This window comes from Rhinolophus hipposideros (assembly GCF_964194185.1).
Source record: "Rhinolophus hipposideros genome assembly, chromosome: 1".
NCBI lineage: Eukaryota > Metazoa > Chordata > Mammalia > Chiroptera > Rhinolophidae > Rhinolophus > Rhinolophus hipposideros.
The window spans coordinates 3,219,432-3,239,034 of NC_138047.1; the positions used below are offsets into that span (position 1 = coordinate 3,219,432).

Here is a 19,603-nt window from a genome sequence, read left to right on the forward strand (position 1 = left end):
GGAAGACAGCATTGCCCCTACACTGAAGTAAACAAATTCCATTTCTGATACTTCCCAGCTAATATAAAGAAAAATGCAGATTCACTGTGGGGACAGAGTGACATCTTTTTAATCCAATTTTAAGTCCCTTGAAGAATATGTGGCTTCCAGCCCATCTAACAATTCATTTCCAGAAAGGAGGTCACACTCACTGCAATGCAGACCACCATCAGACCCGGTCCCCAGCACTTAGGGCGCTCATAGAGGCCCCAAGGCCAAAGGCCATGGCTCCATCGCCTGCACGGTGGGGACAGTGACACCTCGGGAGCAGAGCAGGCACCTTGCACGGCGATTGCTGCTGGGCCTGCCCGGTGGGGGGACGCGCGGCTGCCCCTCCCGTCCTGGCTGAGCCCTGCCTCTCCCTGCAGGTGGAACGTGCTGGGCCTGCAGGGCGCCCTCCTCTGCCACTTCATCGAGCCCGTGTACCTGCACAGCATCGTCGTGGGGAGTCTGCACCACACCGGCCACCTCTCCCGGGTGATGAGCCACCGCACTGAGGACATCGGCCAGCTGCCCACCTCGTACCGCCATAACCGGCCCCTCCTCAGCGGTAAGACGACTGGTCCCCAGAGACACGCCCCTCCCGTCAGCAGGTTGGCCCCCCGCAAACCCCAAAGGGCCCACGCCGGGCAGACTTCACCCGTGTCGGCCAATGGCGATTTCAGAGGTAGCCAGCAGATGTACAGCGATGCGCGCCTCCGAAAAGGAGGAAGGTCACAGCGCACCTCGGCGAGTAGGAGAAGGACACATGTTCGAGTGAATGCACGATAGGCCGCCCCACGTCTGCGCATCACGGTGTCACTTCCACTGCGGTGGCCCCAGTGCCCTGTAGCAATCAACCGTAGCAATCGTGCGTGTGTCCAATAGGACCCCGAAGGGGCCGGGTGTGTGAGAGGCGGGAAGCGCGGACCCCGCGGGCCATCGGGCGGGCGGGGTGGCGGGCGGGGCGGCCGGGCCTCCGCGTCGCCGTGCTGAGACGGGGACGGCCGCGGGAAGGATGCAGGGCCACAGGGCCGCGACGCGGCGGGGCTCTCCGCGAGGAGGCCGTGGGGGGCAGCTGGGAGCTTCCCGGGGAGTGAGTGCGGGCCCCGCCTGGCTGCGGGCCGTGCGCCGCCGCTGGTGCCTGCCGGGGGGCGGCCTGGCGGGGCTGTGGGGGCCCAGGCTGGCTGGGCTGCGTCTCAGACCATCACCTGCTAGGGAAAATAGGAAGATGCGCGCTGCTTCTAGCGTGTGGCTAAGAGTTGGCCTAAGACTGATTCCCGGGCTTATAGAACGGTTCTGAATTTTAAAATCGGGGCGGTAACTGTGCTCCAGGGCGGTGGCAGGGAGAGCCAGAAGAAATAATCCGTGAGAAGCACTGCACGAGCCAAGCAAGTGTTCAGGAAAGCACAGCCCTCCGTCCGCCCGACAGTGCGCTTCAACAACTGCGCGCGGCCGCGGCCGGGCGGCCCCAGGGGCTGCACCGAACCCTCCGGAGCCGCTGTCTGCAGAGCCACCCTGGAGACGCGACTCCGGTCACTGCATGTTCAACGACACGTAAAGTGGGGGAGAGCAAGTAATTAAAGTCTGTGCTTTGAATACTCTTCTAAGAGAAACATGGTCTGCACTGGAAGTGACTTTGCTGGCGGTGTGGTCTATCCGAGCTTTGAACCTCAAGGTTCAGTTTTCATTTTTCTTCATCAAGAAGAATCACAAGAAAGGGGGAAATCTGGATATGTCTGAGAAAGTCTGTCCGTGTTGATGGCGCATTTCACAGATATCTTTCAGTGTTGAACACCCTTAATTCACCTGAAGATTAAACTCAGGATTATTTTACAGCCCATGGCAAGGTCTTGACAATGGAAATGAAATTTGAGAGACGGACCATAGGGATTGAATGTGAGAATCTGGTTCTTTCTAATGTGAAAATCCGGCTCAGTGCTAAACAGACAAGAGCCTCAGTTGCCTTTCTTCACCGCACATTTTCCTGAAGTAGTAAAAACATCTAGCTGGTGTATGAGAAGGCTTTTCAGACGTCGTGTTTCAGGAGCCACGGGCTTTCTCGGAGAGCACTTTGACACTTACAGAAACGTCCGCCAAAAGCCGCCTTCAGTCCGGATGGACACCACCTCCCACTGCACTGGACACCTCCCTTTAGGGAACCGCAGTGGGTGCCATGGGGACCTGCTGCTGTTGACGTCCACATTTTTGTGTGAGGCTGAATTTCCAAAATACTGTCACACTAAGCTGCAGAATCTGATACGGGGTCCCCGGCCTCTTTCATTCAGGAGACAGTTCTGAAATTGATGATCATTAACAGTGGTTTGCAAAATAACCCAGTGGGCAGAAGCAAGAAGCAAACATTTTCTTTTATGCAGAAAGTAAGTAATTCACAATCTTATATATATTAAACAAGCACAGGTATATTATGGAATAACTTACAAATTTTTCATAAATGTTTAGATAAAACACATGAGCTTCAAAAAAATATCTGACAGTTTCCTTTGTCCGACAGTCATTAGCAATATGAACTTATCCTCCTGTGTCCTTGAAAAAATTGGGAGGAAAAATTATAAATCTTGCTAGAAAAATCTAAAAACAATCCTAATATCTTTTGCATGAAGATCAAAAAAGTTAGATTCAACAAAGAACTATTTAATAACACATTTCCATAAATTAGCACTGATCTCCCTTGGCACATTAAATGGTCCACGGGTTATAGTAAACTTAAAGTTATACAAAAACCTTGTTTCAGCTTTCTGGGGAGTTATTTTAAAAATATTTGTGTATTACTTAAGTTTCATTTAATTTCCACCATGATTTTAAGGAATTGTTTCACAAAAGAATTCAACATCAAATTTAATTACATTGCTCTTGAGAATTTTACAATTTAAGGAAAATACTTCCATTGTCAATACATTTTATTTATCCAAACATTAAGCAGTCAACATAATCCAGGTGCTCATTTAATCATTCAACAAATATGTATTGATTACTTATGCTGTGCATGGGACAACTCTGTGCTGGGAATAGAGTAGTGAATAAGATGGTCGAAAATCCATACCCAAAGGTGATTACATTACAGTGGGGAGACAAACAAACAAACAAACAAAATGTAAATGCTTTATAGAAAAATAAGGCAAAGAGGGGATTAAAAAGTGACCCTCATCTGTAATCAGAGGGTCAGCTAAGATGTTACTGAGGGTGACTTCTGAGCAAAGTCTTGGAGGACGAGAGAAGGAATGTGTGGGGGGCAGAGAGAAAAGGGTAGGGGGCAGAGCTGAGAGAAGAGTGTCAGGGTGTCAGGGGTTAGGAAATAGGCAGGGCTACAGCTGGGTATGGGAGTATGTTAGTCAGGACTCAGTCTGAGCCCTACATAAGCAGTTCCCTGGGGGCTCACAGAGCAGGTTGAAACTGAAATTTAGATTACAATGATCGTACTAAGAGAGCAAAATAATCCTACAGAAATTTGCAGACACAACACTGGCACACAACAAAACCCAAGCAAGCACAGGAGGAGACAAGACCACCTTAAAAAAACGCAGCAGATACAACAGACAATGCAAAAAGACCCACAGCTCCAGAGATGGGGGTTCACAGACACAGACTTTCATGTAACTGTGCTCAACAGGATAAAAAAGATTTAAAAAAACAAGATGGAAGAATGTAGGGGAGAGATGGAAGCCAAGAGGAAAAACTAAGCAAATGGAAATTTCAGAAACAAACAAAACAGTGTGCATAGCACAGTGTCTGCATAGGTTTAATAGCAAGTTAAACGCCGCCAAGGAAGGAATGAGTAAATTGGAATGTCACCCTGAAGGAGACACCCAGAATGCAAAAGAGACAGACAGAGGGTGTGTTGTCTCTGTCAAAGGGTTGTAATCCAGAGAAGAGATCCAATGGGATATGCGCATTTTCCTACTAGAAGATAGATTTATTTTAAGGATTGGCTTACACAATCATGGGGGCTGGCAAGGCAGAAATCTGCAGGGCAGGCCAGCAGGCTGAACATTCCAGCAGGAGTTGGTATTTTAGTCAATTTCAAAGGTAGTCTGGAGGCAGAATTCCTTCCTCTTAGAGGGATCTCAGTCTTTGCTCCTAGGGCCATCAACTGATTAGATGAGGCTCACCTGCATAATGAAGGGTGATCTGCTTTACTCAGAGTCTACTCATTTAAAGGTCTGTCCCCCTGTGAGCTAAAAATACCCTCACAGCAATGTCCAGCTGGTGTTTGAGCAAGCATCTGGAACCACAGCCCAGCCAAGTTGACATGTAAAATTAACCATCTCAGAGGGAAAATACCAAAAAAAAAGGTAAGAGACAAAGTGAGAACGTCTAATATACATGTAAAAAGAGTTCCAGGAGAAGAGCGAAAAAAATGGAGTGGGAGCGATATTTAAAAACATAATAACTAAGAATGTTCCAGGACAGATGGAACACTTTTAGTTACAGATCTAAGAAGCATGTTTTACCCCCAGAAGAACTTTTTAAAATCCTCCCCTCGGCAGTAAAAGTGATTTAAAAAAACAAACAACAAAAAAACCAGGAAATCTAAAAAGCAGTCAGAAAATAAAAGATCAGCTTCCACAGAGCTAAATAGAATGGCTAGCTGATGCTTGGAATATCAAAAAGAAGGAAACAAAATCTTTAAAACGTTGACTGAAAATTAATCTCAATCTGCAAATCTAACCCAGTAAAAGTATCCTTTAAAAATGAAGGAGAGACGACATTCCAGACAGCGCGTAGCTGATTCGACTCCAGCAGACTCGCACTGAAGGAGACACTACATGTGTTATTTGGCAGGAGAGAAATGATGCCAGATGTGTAATGAGAATAAAAACACATGAAAATCATCCACTTTTTTATTCAGTATGAAACCTGGCTTATTAATACAGTTGGGATACTACAGCAGTAAAATATATGTGATTTGAAGCAAAACTGATGATATCTTGCCAAAGTCCCTTTTTCCCATATCTTTTGAAATAATGACAATCCTTACAGGAACAGATAACCCTTATCGGGCATTATCAGGTTATAAAATGAAATATTCACATTTTTTCCTGCAGTGGAGGAAATGTCACGTCTTTGAGAGAGTCCTGTGGGCCCGTGCCTCTCACACTAGGAGGAACACAAACCACAGTCATTTATGACCCAGATAAGGTCATGGTCCTGTTGGCTCTAAGGAGAAAGTCCCTGAAAATTAGTGTGGAAACCTCTCCTTAGAGAAGGCACCCCAGCCTCCCACGCTGGCGACAGAGCCTTTGAACAGCATTAACGCGGGGCCAGCAGCTAGCCCAGCACATGCCCCCTCACTGGCGTTCCACTGTCTGGGCCACCAGCGCATCAGCCTTGCAGATGAGGGAAAGCAAGGGAAACCTGTGATGGCCCTGTGTTTTCTCACACGGTGTGTTCCCCTGGGCTGGCAGGAGCCCAGAAGACTTGTCACCAGTATCTCAGCAGGAAGAGCTCATGGCCACCCTCCAGTCTCCTCACACGTGATCTCCAGAACCTAATGCACCCCGCGCAGTTTCCTTGGAAGGTGCTCCATTAAGATGAGACAGTAGCTACAAAACCACTGCCAGTTATGATGGTGTCAATTATAATGAAAATGAATAAAATGACATTAATACAGCCTTCGTACTTAGTCACTGCAATCCCTAAGTTCACACTGAAGTGTCACTAGTTTTCTTCCATTAGAAGTAAATGTGTGTAGCGTGAGGGGTGGGAGAGGTGTGTATGAGGCATGTGTGCATATGTCTGTCCACACGTGATGTGTCCATCCACGTGTGCATTGTGTGTGAGGTGTGTGCATAAATTCATGGTGTGTGCACACGTGTGTGTGCATGTACATGTGTGCCTCTGTGTGCATTGTGTGGTGTGCATGTGTGTGATGTGTGGGCATGTGTGAATGTGCATAGATTTGTGGTGTGTGTATGGGTGCACTGTATGTGATGTGTGTGTGCTTGACTGTGCATGCGTGTGTATGTGTGTGAATGTGCATAGATTTGTCATGTGTGTGCATTGTGTGTGCGCATGCGTGTGTGTATGCATACGTGTGTGTGCATGTGTGTGTGCATGGGTGCACATAACTCCCATGGGTGTCCGGCCATCTATGAAACCCAAGCAGCCCTTCTTTGCTGCCCCTCTGTAATTCTGTGCACGCTTGGAAGCTGCTTCACTCACTTCGCAAATTGAACACGGTGCTACATTGCAACACAGACCTGCCTCACTTCATGTAAAAATTACATTCCTAAATGTCTTGTGTCAATTTAATTTAGGGAAAGTGAATTACATTTTAAATATAGTAAGCCCACTAGCTACTTTAAAAAAATCAGTAATGTCTCTCTTACACACTGCTTTTTAAAATATATAGGATTTTCTCACAGTGAGGCATCTTTTAATAGCTACGTGAGCAATGATAAAACTCATTTTCATGGCTGAATTGTGGGTTCACGGTCATTGCTCTTAAATAATGGTGGTGGCCAGAGAGGTCACAGTGACAGCAGCGGTAAGTGAAGTGGTGGCGGTAGTGGTAATCGCAGTAGTCAGCGGGTTCATTAACTTACCAAAGGCCACACTGCCAGCCAGTCACAGAAATGACATCTGAACGTCATCTGTTTCCTAGTAACATAGTCATATGCATGTGACTGAAACGTCAGACCATCTTCATGAATTAGTCCACGTGGCAGAGCGTTTGTGTCTGATGGAGGCTGATGGAGACCTGCTTATTCTCATACAGACCTATTTAGAAATGAAATGCTCCTCTAAATGTTCCCAGAAGGTGGCTAACGTGAGCGAGAAGATGGACAATATGGCGGCATGCGCAAGCAGAGGCCAGCTCCCCGAGTCTGCATCAGGCCCCACAGATTCTCAGCACTGGGTCCGCGAGGGGTCGCTCTGCTAAAGCAGCTGTGTAGGAGGTAGGGTTCTTTCCAAGATACTGGACATAATTACTAAGAAACTACTTAAGGAAAGCCTGCTCTGCCCTTCACCAGGTTACCTTTTTTCTTTTACCTTCTTTTACCTTCTTTCAGGTCACCAGGTGACCACCCTTCAGGTCACCTTTTTCCTTTTACCCTCTGTTGGCTTTCTCAAAAAGTTTCCAAAATGAGGTCCTAGCCAAATAAAGCCAACCCTACATGCCCAGTGGGCGCTTGGCATCCCATCCTCCCAGCCATCCGTCCCGACAGCGAGCAGCACTGGGCTTCCCACCAGTCACGGGCTCAGAGCAAAGGGACACCAGACGTGGCTGAAAGCAGCTGTAACCCTGCACCTCCAAATCCAGTCCTCCTGCCAGAAGTGGTGCCGAGAGTCTAATGACTCCTTCCCCAGAAAGCTGTGTCTCTGGATTCTTAGACCATTTCTAGAATTCAAAGTTCATGCTGCTAATAGGCTAAAGAACGACCACCCCAAAATACCTAATCCTAATGCCTGAAATCTAAATCAACTTATTTGGAAAAGGGGCCTTTGTAGATGTGATAAAGTGAAGGATATTGAGATGAGATTATCTTGGATTATGTCAGTGGGTCTTACATGCTGTCACTAGTGTCCTTATAAGAGAGGCCAAGGGACATGGAGAAAGAGACAGAGAGAGGGGGAGAAGCAGAGAGGAAACGGGAGAGAGGAGAAGCCATGTGCAGATGGAGACAGAGATGGGAGAGATGCAGCTACAAGCCCAGGGACCTGGCGCCCCCAGAACTGGAGGAGGCAGGAAGGACCCTCCTTTAGACTCTCTGGAGGGCACGCAGCCCTGTGACGCCATGACATTGGACTGCTGGCCTCCGGGGCTATGAGGGAATACATTTCTATTATTTGCTGCAACTCACCAACTTTGTAGAAGTTGATGACAGCAGTCCCAGGCAACCAATACAGTGCTACGGCGTTAAAGTATAAAACGTCTACATAGAAGCCACATTGTGCCAGTGTTGCCACAGTTAAGGAAGGGTTCCCCTTCACCCGACCCGGCCCGGCCCTGGGATTCAGACCGGGTTAGATTTCTTTTGATTTGTTTTCGTTTGGGATGTCAAGGAGCAGGTTGCAGAATGTTTGGCTGAGCTGGTCCTCAGAGTGAAAAATATGAGGCCCCCCAATGTATGTACTTGCAAATAGACCCCATGACCTTGAACAAAGTTTTTCTATGCACAGTGCTGTTTTCTGAGTGTTTATTTGTCGGCAGAACAACAGACATACCTTAATGCTCATCCCCAAGTCTTAGCTAGGACCGGTCCGATGTAAACTGCAGATTTGACCTGTCCGCCTCTTTCTGAGGTTGTGGTTTCTGAACACTCCCAGGAGGTAGAGTCGAGGACTGGAGGGCGGGGGCACTGCTCCCCCTTGGGAGTGGACTGGATCCGCAGAGTGTGCTCGTGTCTTGCCTTGAGGATCGTGATGCAAATGAGTCCCAGGTACACCTGTGATTGTGAGGCTGCAGATGTCTGCTTCAGGGACACTGAGCCCAGGAACTCACACCTCTCCTGCTCTCACCACTCCAGCCCGCGGCAGGGCGAATAAGACACAGAGCAGCTTCTCACTTCTGGCCTGAGCACACGTGTTTTCCTGCAATCAGCACCGTCTGTGAGCGTCACGGAGAGTGCCGTCAGTGTGGGGAGAAGCAGGCTCAGCCCTCCTGCTGCTCTTTCCGCACTTTCAGAAGTCCTTGGCCTAGAGAAAGCACCAAACAACTCCTGCTCTGTGGACTGGTCCCTGCGCCAACAAGGTACCAGCAAGGGAAATTGATTTGAAACTGTAAAATCAATACATGGTGAATGAGACCATTCGGATATGTGCATAAGTCTCCTGAGAAACCATGTTGAGAGAGAGAGGTTACCTATGTGGCTGACACAAACAAGGAGAAAACAGGAAGAATCATCCTGAAACACAGGAAAATGGGAAAGCAAATAAAAGTGGCTCGTGCTGGCAGTGGCTTTTCATCATAACTAGGAAAAGAAGGCCTCCTGGGGCCCACCCCCACCCCAGATCGGCTTGCTCGAGGCCAGTGAGTGCTGGATAAGAAAGAACTCTCCCACTGTCACTGTGATAGTGACACTGTGATGGTGACAGCACGTGGTCCAGCCACTCAGGTTTCCCACAGAGACAGCATATCACGCAGACTGACACCAGCATTCTGAGATAATTATGTTTCCTTTATATCAGCAAATTTGCATGTTAGAGTCAGCTGAGTCGGTCTCCTTGGGTGTCATCAGCAGTCATCACTAGCAATAGTGACGTCACAAGTGTACCACTGGCACGAATATTTAGTGAACATTCAAGGTGCTATATCTATAGGGCTGAGAGGGAGAGAGGAAGAGGGCAGGGAGGCTGCACTGCCATTCCTCCAGGTTGTTTTGCAGGGTTTTCCTTGCAGGCAGAAGACAGAGAAAAGATAATCCTTAATGTAGAAACTCAAAGTGTAAGTAGACAGACAATAACGTCTCCAACAGAGGCAACTACTGAACAACACACAAAAGAAACAAAACATACCTGATGTGAACGGGGCTCTCCACTCCCTGGACACAGTTAGGTGAGCAGGTCTTCCTGACTGGGGAAGTCCCTGTGACCCTACTGGGAACATTTCTGATATAAAACATGATGATCACAAAACAAACCAGAGTTGCCTTTCACCCCTTCAAATGAAAATAGTATTTATGGCACAGGACACAGTCACAAGTGCACCTACCTGTCCTGTTTGACCTTTAACAAGAGTTGTCACTATCCGCGAGCACAGTCAGGAAAAGAATGGTGAAGATCACAGAGAAAATTAGGAGCAAAGACAAGACTGGAAGTAAGTTACCGGATTCCTGCAACCCCACGTGTCCGCCCTCTTGTCCCAGAGATGTTTGGGGATCGTCACTGGACTTACACGTCCATTCATACTGCAAATAGTAGTTACTAAGGCTAGGCTACTGGAGTTAGAAATCAACATTTGTAACTTGGTTTCACAGTCACATCTGTGATCCCAGCGACTGTCACAGCATAAGCCAATTTCCCATTCACACACCTCTTTGCTTCTCCAACAAGCTGGGCCAGAGACACTGAGAAGGTGGCTGTTGCTGAAATCAGATCTATCCACCAGCCAGCGCCTTTCTCTGCGGCGCCTATGTTTTCCTCCCCGCTGTAATCCCATGTGTGGGGCTGGACAGACTGGTAGAAGCCGAAGCCAGCACGTGCGGGACGCCCTGCAGGGCTGCACCCCAGCCCTCTCCAAGTCTGCATGTGTGCTGAGAGCTGCGGGCCTCAGCACTCAGTCCCGACTGTGGAGAAGGCCAGAGGGACAGGGAATGGGAAGGGTGAGAAGGGTGGGGAGGAGGGAGGGAGAGAGGAAGGCGCTGCAGGTCCTGGCCTGGCATGCAGCCCTGGGGCACTGCTGGCCTCTCTTTGTGGCCGGTCACCCCGCCCTCATTCACTGCCTCCTCTGGCCCACTAGGGTGGCCTCGGTGGCCAATGTGCCAGACTGTCCCCCTACCCAGCTCTTAGCACAGGTAGCTGCCCTACAGCTCACTTCAAGGAAAAGGAAGGTGCTGCTGTAGATGGGCTTAGCCTGGGTGCCTGACACTGCCTACCTGTGGCCAGGAGAAGGTCAGCAGGTGATTTTGGTCTGGAGCCAGGCCACGCAGGCGGCAGAAGGCAAACTCCAAGGGTGCATGTGTGGAGAGTGGGAATCAGTGCAGGCAAGAGGCTGGGGATGGTGTGGGCAGTGGGAGGACCTGGTCTGTAGCTCTCAGTTTGCAGCTGCACAGAAGGCACTCACATGGCGCTGGTTATCCCTCCCAGGGTGTCTGCTGCAAGCACGGAGAGCCACCCAGCCCTTCACTCCCCAACACCTTGGCTTCTTCACCGCGTGTCATGACTCTGCTGTGACCCCTAAGCAGCCACGCATTGGCCTAAGTGCAGTGCACTAAAGCAGCCAGGTCTGTCCTGCATCACCTACCCTTGGAGGACACGTGGCCCAGAGAGGAGAGGACGGCTGGGAGGGCCGCAGCGGCCCTGGATGATCGTGGATGATTTAGAATCCTGCAGAGTCACAGGGAGGGCTGGCGAGGCCACTCCCAGGGCTCATGGCGGTCCTGGCATTACTCCACCAGTGTCTGGGAATGGGTGACAGAGGGTGGACGCTACCAGTGTGGCAATGCCCAGGCTGCAAGCAGGTGCTGCCGCAGAGCAGGGCCACCCCATCTATCCCTCTCCTGAGTGGCTGTGTGAACCTGCGACCACAGGGAACCTATCCTCCTGAATAGAAATGGGCGTATGACCTGAAGAAGGGACAAACTTTGAAAGAAGGACTTCCCTGCCAATTCTGGAAGCTTTCTGGAGAGGACCAGCCTCCGGACATGGGACTAAGCAGTGCACAGGGACCACGCTTGGCTTAACGCTCTGCTGTCCTCAAATTCTCACTGGCGGTGGCACGCCCCCCCCCTCGGGTCACGCCGCTTGTCAATCAGTCTGCTCTCACAGCCCTGCTGCTGTTGGCCTCTCTGTCGCCCACCAAGCTCTGAGCCTCAGGGCGGGTCTGTGTCCGGCAGCGTGCTCAGGCGGCCTCCAAGGGGCTGTTTCTCCATGAATCCATCAACAAATCTTTGCAGGAAGGGAAAAAATGGGTAGCTTCTTTCTTAGGAGACTCCCTTAAATTAAAAATCCCTTAAATTAAAAGGTGAAAAACGTGTTTCCGGGACTGCCAGCGCGAGGCTTCCGTGCCCGGGTCGGGCCGAAAGGCAGCGCTGACCTGGCCAGAAGCGAAAGGTGAGACGGTGTCGCGCAGTGCCCCCCGCGCAGCCGTGTCCCGTGTCCCGCGGGCCTGGCCCGAGCCCCGCCCGCCCGCCCACCCGCGGTGCTCACGCGTCCGCTCCCACTTGTTCCCACAGGCGTGAGCAGCGCCGAGGCGCGCCGGCCGGGGAAGTCTTCCCACTTCAGCGTGAACTGGGTGGCGGGCCACGCAGACGTGGAGATCCTGGACGCCACCACCGGGAAGCGCAGCTGCGGGGGCTGGTCCCGGCTCTGCAAGCACGGGCTCTCCGCCCGCTGGGCGCGGCTCTACGGGAAGGTGGGTGCCGGCGCCTTCTCCCCGACTCCCCGCAGGCCCGCCCAGCGGCCGGGGGCGGGGGTCTTGCTTGTGACACCTGGTGCGGCCAGCACAGGACCCCACAGGGGAGTCTGTACAAAGCATTGCAAGTCGATGTTGTTCCCAGGGCAGATCTAAGGAAACTGACGCTCAGAGAAGGTAGGTGATTTCCTGACTTTGCAGGTAGTGACTGTCAGAGAGGGTTGCAGTCATTCCTCCCCAGCCCCCCAGGCTGCACGTTTCTACTGAGTGTCAAGTCAACTTATGCTCTCCTCTAGAAACAGTGTAATCACAGTATTTCTGGATTTGAAATTGTAATATACATTTGCAGGTGTTTCCCAAGCATACAGATTATAACAACAAACCCAGAAAACAAAAACAAAGAAAGAAATTAAAGCAGCTGAGCTGATCCTCCACGCTTTCTTACCCAGGCAGTGACTCCAAACAGAACTGACTTTTGTGGTTATCAGCCAGTAGAAGAACAGGACAGACATGCTGATTCTTAAAACAAACATTGTGTCTATTCTGAGGACACTGGGAATCGCACCTCTCAGCTCCTAACTTGGCAGTGACCCCTGCGGCACCGTAGGCCCTGTGGGGACCTAGTCTGTTCTTCCCCACCTGTTCTGGACACTTTGCATGGGTCCCCTCTTCTACACACTGGGCATCTGTGTTGAGGCTCTGAAAGGTCAGCGCACGCCATCAACTCTGTCTTGCTAAACAAAGGGGCCTCTTCTGCTTAGGCTCAAGGTGATGGTGGCAGCAGGCTGGCAGGCCAGTCTCTACTCACTGGGGACCCTGCAGTGTGACTCAGTATTCTGACCTCCCCGCTGCCTGGGGCAGTCAGGTCCCTGCCTGTGTTGGCTGCACAGCTGTGCCTGTCACAGCTCAGGACCAGGAAATAGTCTGCTTTCATTGTCCTCCTAGCCAGTTAGAACATGACTCGAAACCCTCCTGGGTCCTGCCTTGAAGATGATGATGTCTCACTTCCCAGGGCCATCCCCAGCCGCACCACCCCCACCCCAATTTGAACCCCTAAACCTCCTCCAAAAGAGTAAAACTATACACAGTGCTTGGGTTTTTAATAGCAAGCAAGTTACATGCTCATTTTCATCCATTACTCACTCACACTCCTGGTGAAGCAGTTTCCCCAAAAAGTGGGTTCTCCGTGGAATTACAGAATTGCAGGTTGCTACTCCAGCTACTGTTTTTATGTTTGACTTTTATGTGAGACTTAATTTTATTGGTAGGTCAATTTGGGGAGAATAAATATGTAAGAGCTTTAGTGAGGCATAACAACCAGATGACCACTGTACATTTAAGGTGCACAACTTGGTATTTTGCGGCCTAACAGACAAGGTGACCAGAGCTTACGAACACACAGTGAGATCTAGTCTCACAGCACGTCAGGTGTACTGTCTCTCCGTCACATCGCTTTTCCATTTCTAAGGAAGCGAGAAGGAAAAACGCAAGGTAACATTTGCGTGCAGTGCCCGGGCACTCCATTTCCACCTGTGGCTCACGTGTCCTTTCTCACTTCCGTCCCACAGCTGAGCACGCGGATACCGAGCCATGGGGACACACCAGCCATGTACTGTGAGGCCAAGCTGGGGGCACACACCTACCAGTCCGTTAAACAGCAGCTGTTCAAGGCGTTCCAGAAGGCGGGCCTGGGCACCTGGGTGAGGAAGCCGCCTGAGCAGGACCAGTTCCCTCTCGCTCTCTGAGTCGCTGGCCCCAGGCCCTCAGACGGAGTGAGGCGCCTGGGCCGGGCGGGTGGTGGGCAGGCGTGAGGGATAAGACCGTGCTGACCGGGTCTGTGCATTCATTTCCTTTGGTGTTCCAGAAATACCCAAGTGTGCAATGCTCGGAGGAGCAACCAGACTCGAACTAGGAGAGTGCTGCTTCTCAGATGGCCAGTCCCGGGCTGGACCAGCACAGCCGGCCCACCTCCAGGCACCAGGGCAGTGAGATTCCTCAGTGTGTCAGAGGGATGGTGTCTATTCAGGCTGGAGGGTCCAAGTGGCAGCCTTGAAAGGTGGTGCCGAGGCATTGCCAGTTAGAAATAAACCTCAGGCACCATTCGCTGTGTTCCCCTTTCGAGCGATGCACTTGGTTGTCACGAGCACAAGCTTATAGAAACTTGAAGATAAGCCACAAGTGAAGAGAAAAGCCATGGGCTCCTCCCCAAAGAAGCCAGTAAGAACACCCTGTCATTTTCATTATTCTGTTAAGTGTTTTATTCCATCTCCTTTTGCAAAGCATTTAGGATGCACGATACTAAAGAACCCCTAAAACAGGACCAGAGAAATGAGACCATTGGTGCAGAGCAAAGGAACTAGACGCGACGAAACTAAACTTCTCTGAGTGTCGCAAGCTGTCCCGTGTCCCTCTCGTCCATCACAGCTCTGTGTCTCTGGCAGATAGCGGTGCCACTAAATAAGTTTGAGCTGCCTAAGTGTCTGCAAGCACCCCAATCCCTCCCCACCAGGTAGAGAGGAAATCCTGGCATAGCCCAAATTCTGATTTAGGAACTAACTTGTTCTTACAAAGCAAGCACAAAAGCCTCCAAAACAAGCTTGACTCTGGGCATGAAGACCTACGAGCTCTCCATTCCTTTAGGTTCCCCATCACCATCACCATCTTGCATGACAGAAAAAATTCTCAAAGCAACTGCACAAATGCAAGAGGCAGGATTCTGTCCTGGTCAGAGCAGACGTCAGACGACAGACCCCTCCCCCGCACGGCTGCACAGAGGATGCGGTGCCCGCCAATGAGGCGGTCAGGCGCCTGGACTTGCACTCTGCCACCAAGAACTCATCTCCAACACCCCACCTGCCAGTGGACAGGTCTCTAATTTCTCCGATTACAAGACTGTGCTAAGTAGCAAAGCTTCATAGTAGGCAGCTCTGGACTCTGGGCTCCGGCTTAGAACCCCGCTGACCACCTTGGGGTACAGCCTGAGAATACAGGTTTCCCACTTAACCCAGGGAATGCACGCATACATCATGCTGTATATATTCGGGTACAAATTACAGACACAATACCAATCAGGCAAAGGTGAAACGAAGTGTAGATATTTGTTACATGGTAACAAGAAGTAGACACATTAGTATGCAAATAGAAGCTTTTCCCAGGTTTCATATAAGGTCAAATTTGTTGCTCAAGTTCTTTTAGAAAGGAAAATAGGCACTGCGGTGTACAATTTCTCCAAGATAAAGTTTTGAAATATATGAAAATGCTTTTACAAATGTGACTCATTAATCCATTATAAAAATTGAGGAAATAGAATGAAATCTTAGTACAAACGGCCCGCTTATATAAGTTTCTAATAATCTGATGTATCACGAGGGTGGGGCTTAGAAATCCAAAACCCTTAAGAGTGGATTTGATTTAGACTCAGCCCCCAATAACAGAAGCCCTTCTCCGAAAGTGGCGGGCACAGGGATCCCGGGGTGAAGTCTGCGCCCTGAGCCTGCTGCCTGGACAAGGTGTATGCTTTACATCAGCTGCTCCAGACAATGCTCCCCCTTCCATGCAGAGTGCACACTGGCGGGAGATGCAGGGTGCAGCAACCTTCAGAGGGCACCGTGGGTCAGCCATCTGATCTGGTTCAAGGGACCTGGAAGGTACTCTCCTACCCCATAGTGAACACGCCCACAAGGCCCGAACGAAAGCTGCTTGGTCACAAGTCATTTTACCTGAGGCCGTGGCTCTCCAGAAGCAACCCAGACTTCACTAAAACACAAGCATCTACTTCCGGAGAGAGCCACACACTAGCACCACTGTGCCCCCTGGCTCCAGCATGGGGGTGAGTCTGTGAGGCAGGCAGGGGCTCCTTGGAAGGGGAGGCTAGGCTCTGCAAAGAAGGTTGACAGCAAGAGAAGGTTCCAGCACAGCAGGAAGCCCGTCTGAGCCTGGCACTCTGCGTGGAGGCGCCTGTCCAGGGCACGGGGAAGTGGGGGAGACAGGGCAGGCGGTGGGGAATGTTTGCTGTGCGCACAGGGCAGTGAAGGGTGGAGAGCTGAGTCACCAGAAGGCTGACCCAGCCAGGAGGCCGGGCACAGGGTTCTGTGCATGGGGCACCGGTGTGGCTGGAGGGACAGGTCATTTCCCAGAGAGAGCAGATCTAGAAGGGGAAGTCTGAGGGTTTCACTGTCTGCCTCAAAGTCCAAAAGGATGTCCCAACGCTGCCTTAGGGCAGGTCTGCCCTGCACTATTTAAACAGAAAATCTGGTGAATTGGGGTCTGGAGGGAGCCCACAGCCACCTCACCACCTGAGCTTTCCACAAGGAGAACAAAGCACGGGTAGATGGTTCATGACTTTTAGTCACCCTGAAAATATGACCCAGCAGAACAAAAGGAAGAGGCACAGACACGATGGCAGGGCATCCCGGGCCGCCAGGTTACACAGCTGCCCCCACTGCCCACCTGAATTTGCCTTGGAAGCACCAGCTGGCATCATCTGATGGCTCAAGCTCCTTTGTTCCCCACCTCCCCATGCTCTGTATTTACATCTCTTTAGTTCTATGTCTAATGTCCAGATAAAACCAACACCACCTTTATCTGCCTCCAAAGCACCTGTTGCTTTCCTGTCAGGGAGATAAGCCATGGAAGCTTTCCTGCCTGGTTCTCACAAAAAGTGACCACGTGCCAGCCTTTGGCATGCTTGGCCAGGAGGTCATGTGGTTACGTGAGCTCTGCTTGTCCAGCTCCAGCGCCCAGTTTCACAACAACATGTGACAGCAAGTTACTGGATTTAGGATTTCTTTGGTTTTTGTTTTTGCCAAGGAAAGGATCTGAGGGTCTGTAACTATCACTTCCTTCCATGCCTGTGGTTCTCTTTGAGTCTGTATGTATCTTTCTTGCCACCACTGGTTTTGTGACAAGTCTTATTCCTCAGAAACATCAAGTTGATTTCCTATTCAAGTGAACACAGCTCATATTGTTCCCACATGCTTTCCTTTTCACAGGGAGTTGTTCTTATCAATAAAAATGATTTCCTTTGTTAGACTGTTCACCACATCTGGAGAGTCATACACAGTAACTACATGGTATCAGTGCCCAGAATAAGAAATAGAAATATTTCATCAATATTTTGATGAAATCCTATTTTTAGATTATAAATTTCAAGATGTGTCTATAGTATCTTGTTTAAAAAAATTTAAAAAGACATTTAAAACTTAGACATTTTTAATTTAGGGAAACTAATACACCCATTTTTCAAGAAACCATTTTAATGAAATCATTTGCACAATTGGCCCAAAACACAATAAACTTCACACTTTCTAGTGTGGACAAAGGGGGTCTGGGACGGCCTTTCTTCCTGTGCACTGACCGCGGTGACCACCTGGCAGAGTCTGGCTGCACTCGGCAGGCCCTGCGGTACCTGTGCTGGTTTCCCCACCCTCGGGAGTCCAGTTCCCGAGTTGGTCACCCATCGCGGTCAGGAAGGTCTGCCTCCTGCACATTTCCTGCTCCGAGTTCTCACGGAGTTTGTGGGCGGTGTGACAAATTAGAAGCCCGCGACTCAGGATAGGCTGTAACACCATCAAGCAGCATCTAGCAAGGACAACACCCCTCTGAGGTCTTGCTGGCCTTTTTATACTTCTGCAGGCACAGTGATGAGACGTGGGGTAGGTGGAGACAGGGCAGGTGGGTGGGACCCACACGGGCAGAGATGGGCACTCTCGACCCTGTCCGTGGTCCTGACCCGTTGCAACCTGCAGCTCTGCTGTTTCTGGGAACCCTGGGATATTGTTGGCTCCTGTCAAACTCCTCCCACAAATTCTAAATCAGATAAAGGACGGGGGTGAGGAAGCTGACACAGACAAGGAATGCAGACTGCACAGTGACGGCCTGGGACAACAAATGCAGCCTCTCTCAGTCCTGGACAATCACCAGTGTCTGCGGCTTCTCCCACCAGCACTGCCTCTCTGGTTTTCTTTCTCACATGTTCCTCTCCCTCCATTTCCTGTTCCCTTTTTTATTGCCTGCCTTCCCTATCCTAAACTTCCGATTCCCTCGGACTGGAGTCTCAGGTGTGTGTCTGCCCCAAGCTCCACAAAGCTCATCTGTGAAGCAGGTGAACACTCAGGATAGGCCTGAGTCTGATGGGTTCCTGTGACATGTTGTCCAGAGGGATTTACGAGAGTCCTTTCCTGGTTTCCTGTAAATGTCCATGCAGTCAGACCTCCCGATGGCCACGTCTCTAGAAATTTAAACTAGACAATACCACTTCTGCAGGGAACTGCAGACAGTATCAAACCTGTAGAAAGTAATACTTTGTTTCCCAACTCATCATTTCACAGTCAAAATTGGGGGGATGCAATGCCCTCTAAGATAAAATGGCCTGGATTTTAGGGCCTCTTTTCGCACAGGCCCTAGATTTCTATCACTCTGCACTATATGCTTCAGTAAAAACAAACAAATACTTTCCCAGTTAACTTTCAACTAACTTTCAGCATTTTTTAAGCAAAATTAACTTAACAAATAGTAATTCTTAAGTGAAGGTTTGTACATAAAAAGCATGATTGAATGGCAATATTGTACCAATGGATGTACATTTGTAATATTTGTAAAAAAAAATCCAAAATCTTAAAATATGAATTTACATATTTGCCTCTAAGTTCTGTAAATTGCACTTCAGTGATATCTGATAAGTGAATGTTTCTGTTAAGTGAATAAAAATATCAAGTAAAATTGTGCTGTCCTGGGATGTTGGGCCTTTCTTCATCAGGCAGAATTCCATGGGCCTCTGGGAAATACGATGTGTGGGTTCGGCTAGAACCATAGTGAGTCTGCCCACTGCAAAGAAATTGCACGCTCCGCCCTGAAACCCTTCTTTCCCTAATGGTTCTGTCTGTGAGGAGGTCCTGCCTGGTGACAGTCTCTAGCCCACTCATCACTCTCACAGAATTAATGTGAGTGAACTCCAGACAATATCACAGGACTGGGGACGGAAGACTCGCCACCCAGCTCTGACCCAGCTGCTCGTTAACTGCGGAGGATGGAACAAGCCACTGGGTGCATGGGTTGGCCCTTGGTTCTCTCACTGTCAAGTGGGGGGAACAGCCCTTGTCCCCACTGCTCCACAGGCTGAGAGGGTTGGTGAGGCAGGGATGGTACAGGGCTGTGGGAAGTTAGTGCACTGCCGACATTTGGGATGCAGAGTCCTCCACCCAAGTATGTCCTAGAAGAGTGAACAGGGCCCAGGAAAACAAGAAGGCTCGATGATGGCCTGCCCCAAAGTGGTCACATTCAGTCCCTTAGCCTCTCAGAATTATACTTACTGGCACTGAGCCCTAAGGACAGCAGTTCACCGTCAGCCGGACCCACTCAGAGCTGGGGGAGGGGCTCCGCAGGGAGCCTGGGACCCCGATGCTTCCAGAGCCACAGGAGCCACTGCTCGTTCTGCTCCTGAGTGCTGAGGGCTTGGGCAAACGGCATCAGAGTTTCAGAGCTTCGAGTATACATTCGAGTGGGGAATGCTGACCCTACAGGGTCATGGCAAGGAGCACAGCAGAATGC

The 19,603-nt window shown here is 50.1% G+C and overlaps 1 protein-coding gene across 3 annotated transcripts in view; it reads left to right on the top strand.

Moving 5' to 3' along the window:
• ADARB2 (adenosine deaminase RNA specific B2 (inactive)) overlaps window positions 1-19,331 on the top strand; it is a 415,421-nt gene extending 396,090 nt beyond the window's left edge. For all 3 annotated transcript variants that reach the window (XM_081062451.1, XM_081062453.1, XM_081062452.1), the window contains 3 exons: window positions 408-589; window positions 11,877-12,055; window positions 13,624-19,331. In XM_081062451.1, coding sequence (XP_080918577.1) covers window positions 408-589; window positions 11,877-12,055; window positions 13,624-13,800 — 538 coding nt within the window. In that variant the 3' untranslated portion in view covers window positions 13,801-19,331. The remainder of the gene's footprint in view (window positions 1-407; window positions 590-11,876; window positions 12,056-13,623) is intronic.
• The last annotated feature ends 272 nt before the right edge of the window (window positions 19,332-19,603 follow it).